Below are 21397 nucleotides of genomic sequence, written 5' to 3'. Positions count from 1 at the left end.
GAAAAACTTACATTAGAGTAAAAAATAATTAAAAACCAATTTAACACAATTAAAAATATTAAAAAGAATCTAACGAAAATCACATACTATGGGAGGTACAGTGGATTCCGGTTATTTGGGCCCCCGGTTAATCGGGGCAGCCGTTTATTTGGGACAAATCTTAAAAACCAGAACCCAATTGAGAAAATAGCCAGGGTTTACTTTGCTTAATTGGGACAAAATGCCATTTAATTGGGGCAGGAGAGCGCAGCACTGGAGATTACCCTACGATTGTCTCCGACATTCGTAGGATTTCTGGAGGTCACAACCGTAAAACAATTAGCAGTCACCTGTTTATTGGGCTTTTCTGTTAGTGCAATCTATCATAAACGGATAGTAAACTTGATCTTATTGAATTTGCGATAATATTGACAGCTGGAATTCTGTGGGTTATTATGGTGAAATGTATTTACACTTCCATGGAATCTTCAATCACGTAAAAAAAATAATTTTCAGAATCTTCTCTTCATTCCTATTTTTAAAGCTTTGTAACTCGTTACTCCGTTCCCACTTTTGCATATTGTGTTACTTGCAATTTGTGTGTGCCATGTTTTTTGTTATTGATTGCTTATCTTTTTACTGTTTTAAATTTTAACCCCCACCCACAAATGTCAGTGAACAGAAATGTCTACTAGTTTAGTTAGTATGTACATATTACAGTACGTATTAATTATTCCGATTATCATGTATATTCTTCCAAATTTCACATATCATTTAATTTTTTAATTGGTAAGGTAATAAAGAAAAATTTGTGCTTAATATATCTTTACTTTTATATCCTGTGGATAATATTCCTCCTATTTTTGCTAATTAGACTCTTTGTTTAATAGAATTAAAATTCAATTCACAAACGTGATCACAATGACCGGTGCTTACTGCACATTGTGTAGTGAACGGTACTTTACTACTGTGAGTTCGTCGTAACGTGATTTGATTGTACGGTGAACTAAATGTAAAGGGGGGGGGAGGATTTGTATTTTTAACTATTTACGTGAAACTTCGGATAATTGGGGCAGCCACTTAATTGAGCCAAAATGCACTAGTCCCGATGTGTCCCAAATAACCGGAATCGACTGTATTTAGAAAATGTTCTAGTTATTACTAATAGTAGTACTATCCAAGACATTTTACATTCGTTTAATAATATTAATCATTCTAGACTCAAATTTACATTGGAAAAGGAGGATACAAAGTCATTAAACTTTCTAAATTTCACGCTTACTCGGGATTCGAATAAAATCCAATTTAGCATCTATCGAAAACATACAAACACCAGTATGCTTCTACATTATAATAGCTATCACCTACAAAAGATCGATTATCCTTACTCAATTTCTAAATGCCTATAAATATTCAATGACGGAATCTGCTTTGGGCTCAGAAATACAAATATTAACTAGCAGTTTCTTAAACAGGGGTTATCCCCTTACCACAATAAATCGAATTAGGGTACAGGCTACGGATAGGATACAAAATACTACACCAACCAACAACAGTAATATCAAAAAATACTTTATTTCTGTCCCATATGTTGAACAGTGGCACAAACAGCTTAATAGATTCTTTAAAGATACCGAATTTAAAATTGTGGTCATGCCAATACGGAAATTACACAGTATACTGAACAACTGCTCGGTTCTTTCCGCGTTCGGAACACAAATTAATGACCTGGTATACAACATTTCTTGCAGTGATTGCGACTTGTCTTACCAAGGTTCGACGCGTTTTTCTCTGAATATTTGTGTAAATCAACATGAAGCCTCGGTTTGTGATTCTCGTTCAGCAGCATCAGAATTACCCTTTCATGCCATTAACGAAAATCACTTTTATTTAACGAGGCCAAAATACTTAATGTCCAACGTAATTATATGCGACAATTAATTGCAGAAACCGTATAAATTAAATGACACGAGAATTCTGTTAATGTTCGTCGGCCATATTTGATTTTCAATGCGTGAACCTTTACGCACATGTGCGAAGACAAATAATCACTATTTAAGTTTCATGTTCGACCCCATTCGGTAATTTTCATTCCTGTGATCACAACATACGGTCGAAAACCGTTGTCAGCTTCAGGAAAGAAAATCATTTTGAATATTTTCGTTAGATTCTTTTTAATATTTTTAATTGTGTTAAATTGATTTTAATTGTGTTAAATTGATTTTTATTTTTTACTCTAATGTAAGTTTTTTGTTTTAATTTCTGGAGAGTATCATACGGAAGTGTTCTACGTACTACATTGAGGTAAACTCCTCTTATTATTTTACAAATATTAATATCAACGTAGAACCTATTGAGAATTACAGCTCTGATTCATACTATCTAATTTACTTATTTATTATTTTTCATTTTTATTTTTGTACAATTTTTTATTTTATTTTTATTTATTTATTTTATTTTTTGTTTGCTTCCTCAGTCCCGGTTCATTTTTGTACTAGGTTTTTCAAATTCTTTCACCTGTTTAACCACTACTTCACTTTCCCTTAAACTTCTCTTAGTTCAGGCACCATGTGTACTTTTCATTTCCACAGACGCACTATTTATTTTACAAACCACACGTTATTTATATCCTTTTGCTTCCTTTACTGTTGCACTGCGCGTTTCGGTGCATTAGGCATAAGATAACTTTTGTTATTTTCCTTTTTCTGCTTATTTTGCTTCTTAACAGTTGTATATTATTACTACTATTATATATATATATATATATATATATATATATATATATATATATATATATATTTTTACAAAGCAATTCTATATGTTTCCAACTGTTTTGAAATATATATTTAAAAGCAGTTGGAAACATTTTACAGACACTCTTCTTCAGCAGTTCAGAGCTGGAAGGTGTTGGTACATATCCTACTTTTATTTAATACACTTTCACCCATACAGTTACAATTACCATCAACCACTTCCAAAGATTTTCAGTATTTGTATACAGGTAATATACAGGCATATATAGCATTAGCATTAGCATTAGTAGAGGCATTTGATGCAAGAAAGCAAGCTTATGCAGCATCAGCCAAAAAAAAAAAAAAAAAAAAAAAATTAAGTAACATAAATAAATAAAAATAACCACTTCCACTTCACCCCTCTGTTCGTTCGAAATACCTGTCCAGCTGAGCCTTAAACTTATTTAGGCTATCAACTTCCACGACAAGGGATGGAAGTCTGTTCCACCCACCAACCACCCGCTGGCTAAAGGCAAATTTCCGCACATCTATCCTACATCTGTCTTTCCTCAATTTGAATTTATGCCCTCTCAGGTGATTTTTCTGAGCTAGAGGAAGAATCCCATCAGCATTGAGCATGCTCAAACCATTCAAGGCTTTGTACACCTCTATCAGATCACCCCGCTGGTGCCTAGTTTCCAGACACTGTAATTTGCAAAACTTAAGCCTTTCTTCGTAAAAGAACCCCTTTGTCCCATTCACCAATCTAGTTGCCTTTCTCTGTACTCGTTCCAGCAGCTCTACATCCTTCCTGAAATGAGGCCTCCAGGCCTGTATACAGTACTCTAGGTGTGGCCTGACCATTGCCTTATACAAGGGAATAATCACCTCCTTATCCCTGCTAGAAAAATTCCTATATATCATTGACAATACACCATGAGCTACTCTTGCAGCTCGTCTGCACTGCTCAGAGAACTTCATATCTGCCTGCACCACCACCCCCAGGTCCCTTTCATTCTCTACCACTGTCAGTGTAGTACCACAGAGTTGATACGTTGCTCTGGGGTTGCTGTTTCCCATATGTAGTACTTTACATTTGTCAATGTTAAACTTCATTTGCCACCTCGAAGCCCATCTGCTCAACCTTTCCAAATCCTGTTGCAGCAGCATAGTGTCAGTAGTGTCCTTGACAACCCTGCCAACCTTCGTATCGTCTGCAAACTTGGACATTAAGCCTGATATACCATCATCAATATCATTTATAAATACAGAAAACAATAAAGGCCCCAATACTGAACCCTGAGGGACCCCACTAATAACATTAGTCCACGATGAGCAGTGTCCATTGATTACCACTCTCTGTCTTCTCCCCCTCAACCACCCCTTTATCCATAGCAGCAACTTGCCTCCAATGCCACACTGCTCCAATTTGTGCAGCAGTCTTCCATGTGCAACAGTATCAAAAGCCTTTCTAAGATCCAAGTATATAATATCAAAGTTATTCCCTGCATCCAGTTCTTTTGTGACTGCATCATAGTATCCAATCAAATTGGTCAGGCAAGACTTCCCCTTAACAAAACCATGCTGTGTCCTAGCTATAACTGAAGTCTTGTCTAGATGATCCTGCAGTGCTTCTTTCACCAGTGCCTCCATTAATTTTCCGGGAACAGAAGTTAAACTCACAGGTCTATAATTACTTGTGTCAGCCTTTGATCCCCCTTTGTGAATTGGGGTCACATTTGCACATCTCCAGTCAATGGGTACCTCCCCTGAGTCCAAGGAAGCTCTCATAATTATGGCTAAGGGTTTGCTTACCTCCTTTGCTGCCTCCTTTAATATAACTGGATAGATCCCATCCACCCCAGGTGCCTTTCTTGTGTTTATCTTCAACAATTTCTCCTCCACTTTGCTCTCAGTTATTACAAGATTCTCTAGCTTACTGCTAGAGTTGAATACACCTCTGGCATTCCCCTCGCTGAATAACTCCTCATGTGTGAATGTCGATGCAAAATATTCATTTAGTTTGTTAGCTACCCGAGCAGGGTCATCAACAGTTGACCCATCGATCTCAAGTGGACCAATCTGATTCATCCCCTTCCTTCTAGAGTTTACATAAGTAAAGAACTCTTTGCTGTTTTTCTTCGCATCCCTTGCCAAGGATCTCTCGTAATCTGCCTTCGCCTGCCTAACCTCCTTTGTAACTTGGTTACAGATCAACTTGTATCTATCATAGGCGTCCGTGTCACGTGTTAATTTGTATGTATCCCATGCATTTTTCTTCTCTGCCATATGCCTCATTAGTTCATCTGACAACCATTTAGGCCTAAACCTTGAACAGTATTTCTTAGTTGGTATGTAAAGCCTAGTAGCTTCCACGATAAGTTCTTTGAATGCTTCCCATTTTGAATTTGCTGTTGGCAATATCATCAGTTGATCCCACTGTATAGAATTTAAATACTGTCTCAGTCCATTGTAGTCGCCTTTACGAAAGCAATACCCCTTCCCTTTACCCCTAATGGTAGTTACCTCTTTGAGTAACTCCCACTTCAGCACACTGTGATCACTGCCACCAAGTGGTTCATTTATCTGCAGATTCTTAACGCATGAAGAATCACTACTGATAATCAAATCAAGAGTATTACTCCCTCTAGTTGCCTCCCGAACATGCTGATGTAGAAAACAATCATCCAATAAATCCACAAAAGCCTTGCTACTGTGTGAGTGACCAGCCCCCAAATTCCAGTCAATATCTGGGAAATTAAAATCCCCCATTATAAGACTCTCTGATTTACTGGCCCACTCTATTTCTCCGAACAGTTTCTTATTATACTCATCAGAGTCATTAGGCCTATAGCACACTCCTACTCTCAATTTTGATCTCCCAATGCTTATGTCACACCAAACTGACTCGACACTGCACTGTCCAGCGATGTCGACTGGCTTCACTTCCTTGGATTTTATGTGTTTTTTAACTAATAGCATAACCCCTCCTCCCTTCCTATCCTGTCTATCCTTTCTGTAGACATTGTACTCCCCAAATTCCAGTTCTGCATTTCTTATATCTGTGTGACACCACGTCTCTGAAATCCCCACAATATCTGCCTTTGATGTTTTGAGCAACACCTCAAATTCATCAAATTTATTTACTAAACTCCTAGCATTGGTGTACACACAAGTGTACATGCACCTGTTCTTTTTCTTAGCTACCCTAACACAACCCATGTGTTTACTTGTACCCCAATGATTCCCAGCAGTCTCTGAAATATCCTGCATCTTATTTTCAAGGCTGCTGCTCATTCCAATAGAAGCAGTGCAAGAATCACTTTCACCTCTGCCAGTGGCTACTGTTAATCTATTAGTCCTTGTATCCCCCCAATCTAGCAGTTTTCCGACCCACCTAACATTGCCTCGATAGCATCAGCAAACATTCTTGCACCCTTTCTATTTAAGTGTATCCCATCCCTGTAGAAGCAGTCTCTCCTGTTAACAAGTACAGACCAGGCTGAAAAAAATTCTACCCCTTGAGCCCTGCACAATCTTTCCAGGGCCGAATTGATTGACAGGGCTTTCATCATATACTCCCTCCTATCGTGTCTGGGCAGAATTGCAGACACTTTCAATTTCAACCCTAATTCACGGCTTTTTTTCATCAGTGACCTGTACTTGTCAAGTAATTCCGCCGGTCTCCTACTCTTAATGTCATTAGTGCCAACGTGTACAACTATATCACCTTTTGTGCCCATAGAGGCAACCCTGGTATAACACAGTACTTAGGTTTCTATAAAATCTCATGTAGTGTGAAACTGTGTTAAACAGGACTAAGAACAGATACAAAAAGGGGGTTATGTTCCAAAAGCTAACAAAGTACATTTTTTATAGCTATCGAAAACTTAATTTTTATTAAAAATAGTAATAACTGAACAAACGTCATACAAACTGTGATACGTATGGCAGATAATGTATGTTCGGTTAATTTTCTTCCTCTTCATTGCTGCTAAGCACACTCAAACAAGAACGTTTTCTCTATTGCATACTATCTTCACCTTTCTAACTTCCTTCTTCAGCATCTAGATTTCATGTATCTTCTGCTCTCTTTAAAAAAATCAGTAATCTGGGATTGTTTGCTTTTGCTTGATATACCTTTGTAAATTGCATGGTATGGAGCTAAGCACTTTTTATGCTCCCTTTTGAACTTTGTGTTCATTTCAGTTGAAGGATCTGCATTCAAAAAATAAAATTCCAATTGTTCAGCTAAGTTTATGACTTTCCAAATGCTTTTTAGTGTAAAATTTGGAACTTCAGAATTTTAATCTGTGCTATCATCCTTTAAATTGATTTGGTTTACCTCCAATGCCATTTCCACCAAATCCACTTCACCAGCCTCTTTTTCTACCAGTAATTCTTGAATGTCTTCAGTAGTCATATCATCAAAACATTCCCTCCTACCAACGTAGAACTTGCTAAGTCGATGGAGGCATGGATTCTGTTTTCTGCCGATTCAACCATATTTCCTGAATGAACTGGCTCTGGCCATACATTTTTCTAACGTGCATTTAATGTTGACAATTTTACTTCTTTGAGTGATAAAGCTATGATTCCGATACAGTTCACAAATAAAAAATGTTTCCATGCCTCCAACAGATTTGGAATCAATTTTTTCTAAAATCTATTGTAATGATTTTTTGATGTAATGAGTTTTAAAGGTAGATATAATGCCTGAATTAAATGTTTGGAGGACTTAAATCTTTTGGATGACCTGGTGCAATAACCAATAGTAATAAAACTTCAAAATCTAGATTTTTGTGCTTTAAATAGTTTTCCACAGCTGGTACAAAACAATTTAGAAACTATTCTTTAAATAAATTGGCAGTTACCCAAGCTTTTTTTTTATTAGCTTTCCAATATACTGGTGTAAATAAAAATGTAATATATTTTTATTTACACCTTTCATTGCATGAGGATTAGAGGAGCTATAAACTAGTGTAGGTTTTATCATGTAATCTGATGTGTTTTGAAACTGCACATAAGTAACACGATCATTTGATGTCTTAAAACCTGGTGCAGTTTTCTCTATTTTTGAAATAAATGTTCTGTTCGGCATTTTTTCCCACCAAAGACCTGTCTCATTGGCACTGAAAACTTCATGTGGTGTGTATCTGTGCTATTCAATAATTTTTTGAAATTCCTCTGCATACTTCTTGGCAGCTTCATTATCACTTTATCCTTGAATTTTTATGTTATGTAGTGAGAAGTGGTTTTTAAATTGCTAAAAAACCAACCAACACTGGCAACAAACTCCGGATTAACAGAAGATTGTCCATTTTCTTTTAAACAGTTATATATTTTTAGTGCCGTGGGTTTAATTACATTGACGTCTAATGGGATTCATTTTTTACTGCTATCGTCAATCCAAATACTGAGTTCCTTTTCCATTTTCTCAATTATTGGTGCTTGGGAAAGAGCTGTCATATATGTGGAAATGAAAGATCTTGCACAACAGCAGTTCTAATTTTCTGTTCATTTTACTTTATGGTCCAGGTTGTTGCTTCTTTTAAATTTAAACTTTTTGCAACATTTGATACCTTTTTCTCTTTTTTAATATGATCCAAAATTTGTATCTTTGATTCTAGAGAAATAAAGTTTCTTTTGAGCAGTGCTTTTATACTTTCCTTAGGCATAATTTAGGGCTGGAATTTAATTCACAACAAAGAAATTATTCCAATGTGATGTCAGTTTTCGGACATGATTCATCATGCTCAATTACACAATCACAATAACCATTTTTGTCATTTTTGTGAAAAATTAAATAATATAAGAGAATAAACAATATTGCTTATAAATTTTGTCTAACAGTACTGTTTTTCCTCAAAGTTATTCACTGTCAAGGGTTCTTATTTAAAATGATCGCCTACATACCCATGAAAGTTCAGGCAAAACAAGTTTCTTTATATCCTTTGAAATTTCATAATGAAATAATAAACAACAGTCCACTTATTATTTTGTTCACAGTGATGGTATGGTAAATAAACAAACTTATTTTGAGAGAGGTTTGTATTCACATTCTGTCATAAACTGGAAGAATTTCTTCATTGGGGATGTAGTTAGTGGATCTCAGGCATGGGTAGCAGTGCTTCCCAGTGAGTTTTTTAGTCCAAAACATGCAAATTGGCCCTTAAACACATAGTTGTATAGATATAATACACAACACTACATATATTTTGGTTTGCTGATGAGCCTGAAACCCTACAACTTATTATTTATTATACAAGATAATTTAGAATTGCATGTCATAAATTCAACAGTGGATTCCTGGCAATAAAAGGAACTGAAAAGTGTTCTGAGGATTTTTTTGAAAACACAATGCAATCAATGTTTCAACGTTAAAATAAAATTTATTTAAATTCATGAACACTTTTTGATTTACACAGTACCACTTCCCATATTTAGTCATTAGGATGGTGGTGCAGACATCATCAAAACATGTACTAATTTCCAATGCCTGTATTGTTACAGACAGTGTCATTAAATGCATGAAAAACCATTAAATGTGCTGAAGCATATACAAGCAAGCTTGTATATGCTTCAGCACACGGCACATTTCTAATGGTATCCTGATCATGCTACTAAAGTTCCTGACCAATTCTCACTTTACCAGTGTACACCAAGCTTTTGATATGATTCCACAGATAAAACTCAACATGATCCATATCTGCTGACCAGGCAGGTCATTTCACTGGAGCATCCTGACTATCCAATGCCCTGAATAATGGTTGTTCAAGAAGCATCATGCTCAGTAGATGAAATGTGTAGGTGTGTCATCATAAACAAACCACATGCATCAATGTTCATCTACAAAAAGTACACTTAAAACATGAGTGAGGTGTTTTAGTAATGTGCAGACTGATAATTATGTCTCCTACTATCGATACCAGACATAGATAGCTTGGGGAAGTGGAGCTGGTGCATGCATTTTTAAAAGTCCTTTTGTAATGTTTGCCACATGAACAGACTCAGAGGATTTTAATATGAATGGGGCAGAAACAAATAGATTTAAATGCAAGAAATAAAAGGGACAATTACTTTAGTAAATTAATTGTAATTAAAATAAATTTTAATCTGTGTAATTTTAATAAATTTCTACTCTGGGAGGACCACATTAAGTCAGAGGAATTTGCAAGATATACGTCATATTTAGTAGTTACACGAGCTTGAACCATGGTCACTCAAACAAGTATGCTTCTGTAGTATCAAACATAACTCCACTAGGTCAAAAGAGCTTACAATTTTCATTCAGAAAGTGCTTTACATTTATCTGCATCATGGAGATATTTCAAGTAATAAATGATTTAATTCATCAATTATTAAAAATAAATGCTCTTTATTAGATGAGTGAAAATTAAAAGTTTAGCACAATGCACTGTAATAACACCCATCATGGTCAGCGAGCCTATTATTGGCCTGTGCTTTATTAGAGTGTCTCGGTAAATGAAGTTTTGCTAAAACAAACAATCTACTGTATTTAAAATTTTCTGCACTGGCTAAAATGTAAAATTTTCAAATATACTATAAATAATGCTTTATAAGATACACCGATGAGCCAAAACATTATGACAAGCGAGTTGCTATGCAAATCGAAGCAACTGCAGGTGAACTACGAGGCATGCACGGGTCGGGACATGGTATAAAACACACCTGATACTGAGCACTATTAATCAGCGTTACTCTTGTTCTTAAGATGGGAAAGGCAGCAAACTTAAGCGAATTTGACAAAGGCCAAATTGTAATGGCCAGATAACTGGGTCAGAGCATATCCGAAACGGCATGGCTGGTGGGGTGCTCACAGTAAGACATGGTTAGTACCAACCAAAAGTGGTCCATGTAGGGGGGGGGAACCCACAAACCACCAGCGAGGTCTTGGACGACCACGGCTCATCGATGCTCGAGGTGAGTGAAGGCTCTCCCAAATGGTACGTGGAAAAAGAAGTGAGACTGTGGCGCAACTCGCCAGTAATTGGAATGCTGGTGACTGGAGTAAAGTGTCACAATACATAGTACATCAAACTCTGCTGAAAATGGGGCTGCGTAGTCGACCATTCTGAGTGCCCATGCTAACTATGGTTCACTGGCAACAGTGCCTACAATGGGCATGCGAGCATCGAAACTGGACCTTGAGTGATTGGAAGGTTGTCTGGTCTGATGAATCACCTTTCCTGTTGCACTATGCAGATGGCCGGGTACGTGTGTGTCATTTCCCTGGTGAAGTAATGGTGTCTGGATGCACCGTGGGACGAAAACAAGCAGATGGCGGTCATGCTTTGGGCGATGTTCTGCTTGGATACCCTGGGTCCTGTGATCCATGTGCCGGGCACTCTGACGTCTGCACCTATCTAAACATCACTGCTGACAAAGTACACCCTTTCATGGCAATAGTCTTCACCTCTGGCGGTGCAGTCTTTCAGCAGGATAACGCGCCATGCCACACCACCCGGATTGTTTGAGACTGGTTCGCAGAACATGAGGAAGACTTTCAGGTACTGATCTGGCCTCCAAATTCCCCAGACATCAATTCCATCGAGCATCTGTGGTTTGTGTTGGAACAGCAACTCTGATCTGCAGCAACTCCGATCTGCAGCGTCTCAACCACAGACCTTAGAGTTAAAGGATCTGCTGGTTACGTGTTGGTACCAGATACTGCAAGACACATTTAGAAATCTTGTAGAGTCCATGCTTCGCCGGGTACAAGATATTTTGGCTACACATGGAGGACCAACATCATATTAGGTAAGTGGTCATAAAGTTTTGGCTCATCGGTGTACAAGAACAGAAAAAATAATGGAGGAAACATTACATACGAATTATTTTGATCCGGATTAGAAGGAGAATGTTCTGTTTCTTCAGTAGAACTCTCGTAACCATCTGTCATCATCTAAGGAAATAACAAGGCATCTGATATAAGTGATATACTGAAATGAATTATTTCATAGCATATAAGTAAAGAAAACAATACATGCCACATTTGCTAATGCTACTGATGCACTAGTAAGTGGATTCGAAACTGCTTATAATGTATGTATGTGGGGGGTGGGGAAAAAACTGAGAACACACTGACGTCATATATTTTTTAAAAATATGAGGGGAGTTAAAAAAAAAAAATTGTATTCACCCAGAAGTATTTGTGATAGAAGGATGAAACAAACATCATGTAATACATTTTTCAACATAGTCACTAGAAAAAAATGACAAATTTTTGTCACCTCTCAATACACTTCCACAGGTTAGTTTTGTAGAGGTTCTTTGACTCTCCTTCAACCCACAACTCGTCTGCAGAAATCAACTCATGTGTGGGTGGTATAGAGAATTCAAGGCATGAAACAAAACAATTTAACCTTTCTATCACAACTACTTCTGGGTGAATGCATATCTTTTTTGAACCACCCTTGTAGATTTGACATCTAGAAAATGGCAACCATGCAGATTTCTGAATTTCGGCTCTTTTGAAATTTTGTCAAAACAAAACACGCTATAGGTGCTTGGTTCCATAATTTATCAAGTACATATGTGTAAAACTTCTCTAAGTAAAACTGTGTTATCCAATCTTTTCTGAGTCACTGTTGTCCTTAAATGTGTTTTTATTAATTTTAACTTTGAAAAATTCCTTTCCACTCTGGCCACAGAAACAGGTAAGAAAAATATGTAGTGCTATGAACAAGTTAGGTAGTGAAGATGTAAAATTTTTTTCATAAAGGAATTCAAGGATTTCCGTGGGTAATATTTCTTAATAAGGATAAGAACATTGTAAGTATCTTATTTCATAAACTAAACCTGTTCCCGATGTATCTTTTTCATTTTCATCTGTTAGAAGTATTTCGAAGTCCATGCAATGTAAAACTGTGTTATACAGTGAAAATAAAATATATATGAAGTCCTCAATTTAAGAAGGGTTGTGCCAAAAGTCTGTTAAAATCATCTGTTCAAAACTAGGGCTGGCTCAAGGGTATGTGGTGCCTGTAGGCCACATTGACTGGTGGTGCCTCCCTCCCGCCAATGTGAAGATTTTCATTTTTAGAATGATTAATTTTACATTTTTTTTTTTTACTTACAAAAAGTAAATTTTGTGCAATATAACACTAAATTTAAAATAAAACTCTTAATAAAATCTTTTAATTCAAATTATCGCGAGGGCATTATCTGAAAGAAAAATCAGACTCTCAAGCACACAGTACACAAAACAAATGATGTCTACAACATGGTAAAGCAAAAATGTGACAGTTACTAAAATTTGAAAAAATTTATTAAAAAACTTTTGACAATAAGACATTTAAAGCAAAACTTTGAACTTTTATGGCTGCAAAATTTATTATCATCCAAATCTCTTCCAAATCAAGCTCTTTAAACAAAACCCATTCAATTGATAGCATTGATTATCCATCCAATCTTTTCTGAGTCACTGTTGTCCTTAAATGTATTTTTATTAATTTTAACTTTGAAAAATTCCTTTTCTTTCCTTTCCGCTACATATTTTGCTTACCTGTTTATGGCCAAAGAAACAGGTAAGCAAAATATGTAGTGCTATGAACAAGTTAGGTAGTGAAGATGTAAAATTTTTTTTCACAAAGGAATCCAAGGATTTCCGTGGGTAATATTTCTTGATAAGGATAAGAACATTGTATCTTATTTCATAAACTAAATCTGTTCCCGATGTATCTTTTTCATTTTCATCTGTTAGAAGTATTTCCAAGTCCATGCAATTTTTTTAAAGTTCATTGTCATCCATTTTCTAGCATTTATTTATATTACATAATATATTGAAATTATCATTATGTTTTGTTATTAAATCAAAATGATCCTTTAAAGCATTTATTGCATTGTCTAGAATGTTATAAAGGAAATTAATTTTAAACTTTTCTTTTTCATCAGGTATAGTTTCATCATTACTTTCATATGTAGGCACTGCCTTTCACCTTCAAGTTGTGGTTTTTTCCAAATCTTTTTCAGTCCCCAATTTGGTTCCAATTTTTTCAAACTTGTCGTCACTTTGTAATCTTGGAGATACTCCAACGAGTTAGTAATGTGAAAATTTGCATTAGTCAAATCTAAACTGATTTGTTGTATAACGTTATTGACTATATTCACATTGCCTAACGTGATACCAAATAATTAATGAACAAATAAATTTAAAATTTGCAATATTCTTTAATAAAGCACTTGCTTCAGATTTATTTTTTTATATTGTTAATGTTGCAATTGGTTGTTGCACATTAAAAAACTTACTAAAGCTTCAATTATTTCTTCCAGTTTACATCTGAACAGTTTTAGAGCTTCCAGAAGACTTACCCAACTGGTATCACTAAAGTGCTTTTAAGGTAAACCCTTTAACATATTGCTTTAAAACATTACACCTTTGCAGAGATGACAAGAAAAGTGTAAAGATGCTGTACAATATCAAAAAATGACACAGCTTCAACACAACTTGCTGCGACATTTAGTAATAAATGATGTAGTAAGTCATGATGCAAATTAAGAAGGTAGAAAGCATTTTTGAAATATTGTTTAAAAATATGTAAAACTAATTCCTAAAAGTTTTAATTTTGAATTTAATATGGCTTGTTTTTAACGTGTTAACTCACGAAATACACAATTTTTCTTGTGAGCTTTGTTTTTGGAAGGAGGGAGCAGCATTGCCACCCCCTAAACCTTGGCACCCCTATGCCAGTGCCTACTCAGCCTTACCCTAAAGCTGGCTCTGTTCTAAGCTTATAATTTTCTGATATAAACGATGCAAATATTATTGCTATTTACAGAAGTACATGCAAGAAGTGCAAATTTTGTTATAAAATTAAATGAATAAAAATTAATAAAAGCCGACCCTCCATAGAGGGGAACTGTTAGGAGCATAAAAAGGTTTGTGGTGGTATGTTCCACCAGGCAAAAAAGTTTGGGAAGGGGAGTGGGGGATGGAAATAGGGATTGTGGAGGAGGAAAGTCATAGGGTCAAGGCACCCTATGTGGGGGGCTGGAGAGAATGCACTATGGACACACAGTGCTTCCCTGTATGGATTCCAGCACTGGCTAAACCAGCTGAAGCCAGTATCAGCAGTTCCCAGGCCATGCCACAAAGGAGGGAAGAGGCATTGCATCAGTATGGCAGGGGGTTTTCCTGATAGGTTTTCTCCACTGCAGTTCAATTTGGGGTGTCTATCAGAACATCACACACTCTACATGTACTCAGCCAATCTGTACACTACATAGGTCTTACATACTATTTTTTTTTTTCCCACAAATCTGTCCCATTTTTCCACCCCTTTATCGGAAGACACAAATGTCCCACTTTTTTCTACACTGTTCAACAAAATTAACGGAACACATAAAAAATGTAGTGTAACTTGTGCAGCTTGCAATGAAGCGGGAAAATATTTGGTATGGTGGTGTACATAGAATAACAATGAAATGAGGACCAGCCAGAAACTTCAGACAGGTATAAAGGCCATTTATAAGGGGTGTATAAGAATTACCACGAAGGCCACATTACAGAAGTTAATACAGTATGCTCGAGAATATGGTCACATGACATCAGTACGGCATGTGAACCCTTCCAACAGCTAAACAGGCCCGACAGCAGTGAACCATGCAGGATATTTGTTGTACACATTGGTACTAATGATATTAAGAGTAGGAGACCAGCAGAATTACTTTCCAGCTTGATCTGGAAAGATTGTGCAAGAATCAAATGATAGAATTTTTTCATCCTGGTCTGTACTTGTTAACAGGAGAGACTGCTTCTACAGGGATGGGATACACTTAAATAGAAAGAGTGCAAGAATATTTGCTGATGCTATCGAGGCAGTGTTAGGTGGGTCAGAAAACTGCTAGCTTGGGGATATACAAGGACTAATAGATTAACAGTAGCCACTGGCAGAGGTGAATGTGATTCTTGCACTGCTTCTATTGGAAGGAGCAGCAGCCTGGAAAACAGGGTACAGGGGATTTCAGAGACTGCTGGGAGTCACTGCAGAACAAGTAAACACATGAGTTGTGTTAGGGTAGCGAAGAATAGGAACAGTTGCATGTATCCTTCCATGTACACCAATGCTAACAGTTTGGTAAATAAATTTGATGAATTTGAGGTATTGTTGGGATATCAGAGACGTGGTGTCACACAGATATAAAGAATGCAGAACAGGAATTTGGGGAGTACAATGTGTACAGACAGGATAGACAGGATAGGAAGGGAGGAGGAGTTATACTATTAGTTAAGAAATATAAAATCCAAGGAAGTGAAGCCAGTCGAGATCGCTGGACAGTGCAGTGTCGAGTCAGTTTGGTGTGACATAAGCATTGGCAGATCAAAATTCCCAGTAGGATTGTGTTATAGGCCTAATGACTCTGATGAGTATAATAAGGAACTGTACAGGGAAATAGAGTGGGCCAGTAAATCAGTCTCTTATAATGGGAGATTTTAGTTTCCCAGATATTGACTGGAATTTGTGGGTTGGTCACTCACACACTAGCAAGGCTTTTGTGGATTTATTGGATGAATGTTTTCTACATCAGCATGTTCAGGAGGCAACTAGAGGGAGTAATACTCTTGATATGATTATCAGTAGTGATTCTTCAGGCATTAACAATCTGCAGATAAAGGAACCACTAGGTGGCAGTGATCACAGTGTGCTGAAGTGGGATTTACTCAAAGAGGTAACTACCATCAGGGGTAAAGGGGAGGGTTTTTGCATTCGTAAAGGTGACTACGGTGGTCTGAGACAGTATTTAAATTCTATACAGTGAGAACAACTGATGATGTTACCAACAGCAAATTCAAAATGGGAAGCATTCAAAATGAGTATTTTGCATCTACATTCACCCATGAGGAGTTATTCAGGGAGGGGAATGCCAGAGGTGAATTAAGCTCTGCCAGTGAGCTGGATGATTCGGTAATAACTGAGAGGAAAGAGCAGGAGAAATTGTTGAAGATAAACATAAAAAAGGCACCCGGGGTGGACGGGATCTATCCAGTTATATTAAATGAGGCAGCAAAGGAAGTAAGCAAACCCTTAGCCATAATTATGAGAGCTGCTTTGGACTCAGGGGAGGTACCTATGGACTGGAGATGTGCAAATGTGACCCCAATTCACAAAGGAGGATCAAAGGGCAACACAAGTAATTATAGACTTGTCAGTTTAAGTTCTGTTCCAGGAAAATTAATGGAGGCACTGCAAGATCATCTAGAAAAGACTTCATTTATTGGCTTGGACACAGCATGGTTTTGTTAAGGGAAAGTCTTGCCTGACCAATTTGACTGGATACTATGATGTGGTCACAAAGAAACTGGATGCAGGGAATAACTTGGATATCATATATTTGGATCTTAGAAAGGCTTTTGATATTGTTGCATATGGAAGACTGCTGGACAAATTGGAGGCAAATTGCTGCTATGGATAAAGGGATGGTTGAGTGGGAGAGTGGTAATCAATGGACACTGCTCATCGTGGACTAATGTTATTAGTGGAGTCCTTCAGGGTTCAGTATTGAGTCCATTGCTGTTTTCTGTATTTAAAAATGATATTGATGATGGTATATCAAGCTTAATGTCCAATTTTGCAGATGATACGAAGGTTGGCAGGGTTGTTAATGACAGTACGCTGCTGCAACAGGATCTACAAAAGTTGAGCAGATGGGCTGAGAAGTGGCAAATGAAGTTTAACATTGACAAATGTGAAGTACTACATAGCAGCAACCCCAGAGTGAAGTATCAACTCTGTGGTACTAAACTGACAGTGGTAAAAAACGAAAAGTATCTTGGGATAATTTTGCAGGTAGATATGAAGTTTACTGAACAGTGCAGACGGTCTGTAAGAGTAGCTCATAGTGTCTTGTCAATGATATACAGGAATTTTTCTAGCAGGGATAAGGAGGTGATTATCCCCTTATATAACCCAATGGTCAGGCCACACCTTGACTACTATATACAGGTCTCGAGGCCTCATTTTAAGAAGGATGTAGAGCTGTTGGAACGAGTACAGAGAAGGGCAACAAGATTAGTGAATGTTGTTATTTGGTTTTTAGGAGCATTAGCAACTAAGGCCATGTTGCTCCAGGATATGCGGTGGTCATTCCCTGACCTTTCCACATCCTCCGTATTTGGTGGTGATGGGCTCGAACCCCGGTCTAATCAAGAAGCATGTGCTACGCACTGCTGCTCCTTCCCACCTGGCTATAGAGGCGCTTTTAGATTAGTGAATGGAACAAAGGGTTGCTCTTACGAAGAAAGGCTTAAATTTTGCAAATTACAGTGTCTGGAGACTAGGCACCTGCAAGGTGATCTCATTGAGGTGTATAAAGCCTTGAATGGTTTGAGCATGCTCAATGCTGATGGAATTCTTTCTCTTACTCAGAATAATCATTTGAGAGGGCATAAATTCAAATTGAGGAAAGACAGATGTAGGATAGATGTGTGGAAGTTTGTCTTTAGCAGGTGGTTGTTTGGTGGAACAGACTTCCATCCTTCGTTGTGAAAGTTGATAGGCTAAATAAATTTAAGGCTGAGCTGGACAGGTACTTGGAACGAACGGAGGGGTGAAATGGGAGCATGTTTTTTTTTTTTTTTCCTTTCGGCTGATGCTGCATAAGCTTGTTTTCTTGCATCATATGCCTCTACTAATGCTAATGCTAATATAAGGGTATCTATAAGAAACTTTGCCAACAAATCCAATTGTTCCACCAGTGCAAACCTTAGCCCACAAAGTGACAGAGAAGTTGGCTGTCGGTGTGCAATGCGATGCCCAAGGGCGTCCCATACACATTCAATCAGATTTAAGTCTGGTGATCATGCTGGCCACATCAGTCATTAGATTTTTTCAGTTTCAGTGTATATCCAACACCACTGGAGTTCTATGTGCAATAGCACTGTTGTGCATAAGAAAAGCTGTGCCAACTTCACCCCTAAAAGGTTGCACACAGGGTTCGAGAATCTGTTCTCGATAGGTCTACACAGTTATGGTGGTCATCATCATCAGCCATTTTCAATCCACTGCACGATGATGGCCTCTCCAGCAACTTTCGCACTAATGATATTAAGAGTAGGAGACCGGCAGAATTACTTAACAATTACAGGTCACTGTTGAAAAAAAGCCGTGAATTAGGGTTGAATTTGAAAGTGTCTGCAATTCTGCCCAGACACGATAGGAGAGAGTATATGATGAGAACACTGTCGATCAATTCGGCCCTGGAAAGATTGTGCAAGGCTCAAGGGGTAGAATTTTTTTCAGCCTGGTCTGTACTTGTTAACAGGAGAGACTGCTGCTACAGGGATTGGATACACTTAAATAGAAAGGGTGCAAGAATGTTTGCTGATGCTATCGAGGCAGTGTTAGGTGGGTCGGAAAACTGCTAGATTGGGGGGATACAAGGATTAATAGATTAACAGTAGCCACTGGCAGAGGTGAAAGTGATTCTTGCACTGCTTCTATTGGAATGAGCAGCAGCCTGGAAAATAAGATGCAGGATATTACAGAGATTGCTGGGAATCATTGGGGTACAAGTAAACACATGGGTTGTGTTAGGGTAGCTAAGAAAAAGAACAGATGCATGTATACTTGCATGTACACCAATGCTAGGAGTTTAGTAAATAAATTTGATGAATTTGAGGTATTGCTCAAAACATCAAAGGCATATATTGTAGGGATTTCAGAGACGTGGTGTCCCAAAGATATAAGGAATGCAGAACTGGAATTTGGGGAGTACAATGTCTACAGAAAGGATAGACAGGATAGGAAGGGAGGAGGGGTTATGCTATTAGTTAAGAAATACCTAAAATCTAAGGAAGTGAAGCCAGTCGACATCGCTGGACAGTGCAGTGTCGAGTCAGTTTGGTGTGACATAAGCATTGGGGATCAAATTTGAGAGTAGGAGCGTGCTATAGGCCTAATGACTCTGATAAGTATAATAAGAAACTGTACAGGGAAATAGAGTGGGCCAGTAAATCAGAGAGTCTTATAATGGAGGATTTTAATTTTTCAGATATTGGCTGGAATTTGGGGGCTGGTCACTCACACACTAGTAAGGCTTTTGTGGATTTATTGGATGATTCTTTTCTACATCAGCATGTTCGGGAGGCAACTAGAGGGAGTAATACTCTTGATTTGATTATCAGTAGTAATTGTTCATGCATTAAGAATCTGCAGATAAATGAACCACTAGGTGGCAGTGATCACAGTGTGCTGAAGTGGGATTTACTCAAAGAGGTAACTACCATTAGGGGTAAAGGGAAGGGTTATTGCTTTCGTAGAGGCGACTACGATGGACTGAGACAGTATTTAAATTCTATACAGTGGGACCAACTGATGATGTTACCAACAGCAAATTCAAAATGGGAAGCATTCAAAGAACTTATCTTGGAAGCTACTAGGCTTTACACACCAACTAAGAAATATTGTTCAAGGTTTAGGCCTAAGTGGATGTCAGATGAACTAATGAGACATATGGCAGAGAAGAAAAATGCATGGGATACATACAAATTAACACTTGACATAGAAGCCTATGATAGACACAAGTTGATCTGTAACCAAGTTACAAAGGAGGTTAGGCAGGCGAAGGCAGATTACGAGAAATCTTTGGCAAGGGATGCAAAGAAAAACAGCAAAGAGTCCTTTACTTATGTAAACTCTAGAATAAAGGGGATGAATCAGATTTGTCCACTTGATATCGATGGGTCAACTGTTGATGATCCTGCTCAGGTAGCTAACAAACTAAATGAATATTTTGCATCGACATTCACACGTGAGGAGTTATTCAGCGAGGGGAATGACAGAGGTGTATTCAACTCTGGCAGTAAGCTAGATGATCTTGTAATAACTGAGAGTAAAGTGGAGCAGAAATTGTTGAAGATAAACACAAGAAAGGCACCTGGGGTGGATGGGATCTATCCAGTTATATTAAAGGAGGCAGCAAAGGAAGTAAGCAAACCCTTAGCCATAATTACGAGAGCTTCCTTGGACTCAGGGGAGGTACCCATGGACTGGAGATGAGCAAATGTGACCCCAATTCACAAAGGCTGACACAAGTAATTATAGACCTGTGAGTTTAGCTTCTGTTCCAGGAAAATTAATGGAGGCACTGGTTAAAGAAGCACTGCAGGATCATCTAGATAAGACTTCAGTTATAGCTCGGACACAGCATGGTTTTGTTAATGGGAAGTCTTGCCTGACCAATTTAATTGGATACAATGATGCAGTCACAACAGGACTGGATGCAGGGAATAACTTTGACATTATATACTTGGATCTTAGAAAGGCTTTTGATACTGTTGCACATGGAAGACTGCTGCACAAATTGGAGCAGTGTGGCATTGGAGGCAAATTGCTGCTATGGATAGAGGGGTGGTTGAGGGGGAGAAGACAGAGAGTGGTAATCAATGGACACTGATCATCGTGGACTAATGTTATTAGTGGAGTCCCTCAGGGTTCAGTTTTGGGTCCATTATTGTTTTCTGTATTTATAAATGATATTGATGATGGTATAACAAGCTTAATGTCCAAGTTTGCAGATGATACGAAGGTTGGCAGGGTTGTCAAGGACGCTACTGACACTATGCTGCTGCAACAGGATCTGGAAAGGTTGAGCAGATGGGCTGACAGGTGGCAAATGAAGTTTAACACTGATAAATGTAAAGTACTACATATGGGAAACAGCAA

The 21397-nt window shown here is 37.7% G+C and overlaps 1 protein-coding gene across 2 annotated transcripts in view; it reads right to left on the bottom strand.

The window, feature by feature from the left end:
* The window catches only part of LOC150078196 (uncharacterized), an 881600-nt gene that overhangs the window by 265996 nt on the left and 594207 nt on the right, over nucleotides 1-21397 (bottom strand). For both annotated transcript variants that reach the window (XM_090385307.1, XM_090385308.1), the window contains one exon: nucleotides 11564-11637. In XM_090385307.1, coding sequence (XP_090241433.1) covers nucleotides 11564-11637 — 74 coding nt within the window. The remainder of the gene's footprint in view (nucleotides 1-11563; nucleotides 11638-21397) is intronic.

This window comes from Mastigoproctus giganteus, chromosome 11 (assembly GCF_048544385.1).
Source record: "Mastigoproctus giganteus isolate SK-2022 chromosome 11, ASM4854438v1, whole genome shotgun sequence".
Classification (NCBI taxonomy): domain Eukaryota; kingdom Metazoa; phylum Arthropoda; class Arachnida; order Uropygi; family Thelyphonidae; genus Mastigoproctus; species Mastigoproctus giganteus.
The sequence above is the reverse complement of the archived record's forward strand: the minus strand, read 5'-3'. Positions and strand labels throughout refer to the sequence as shown.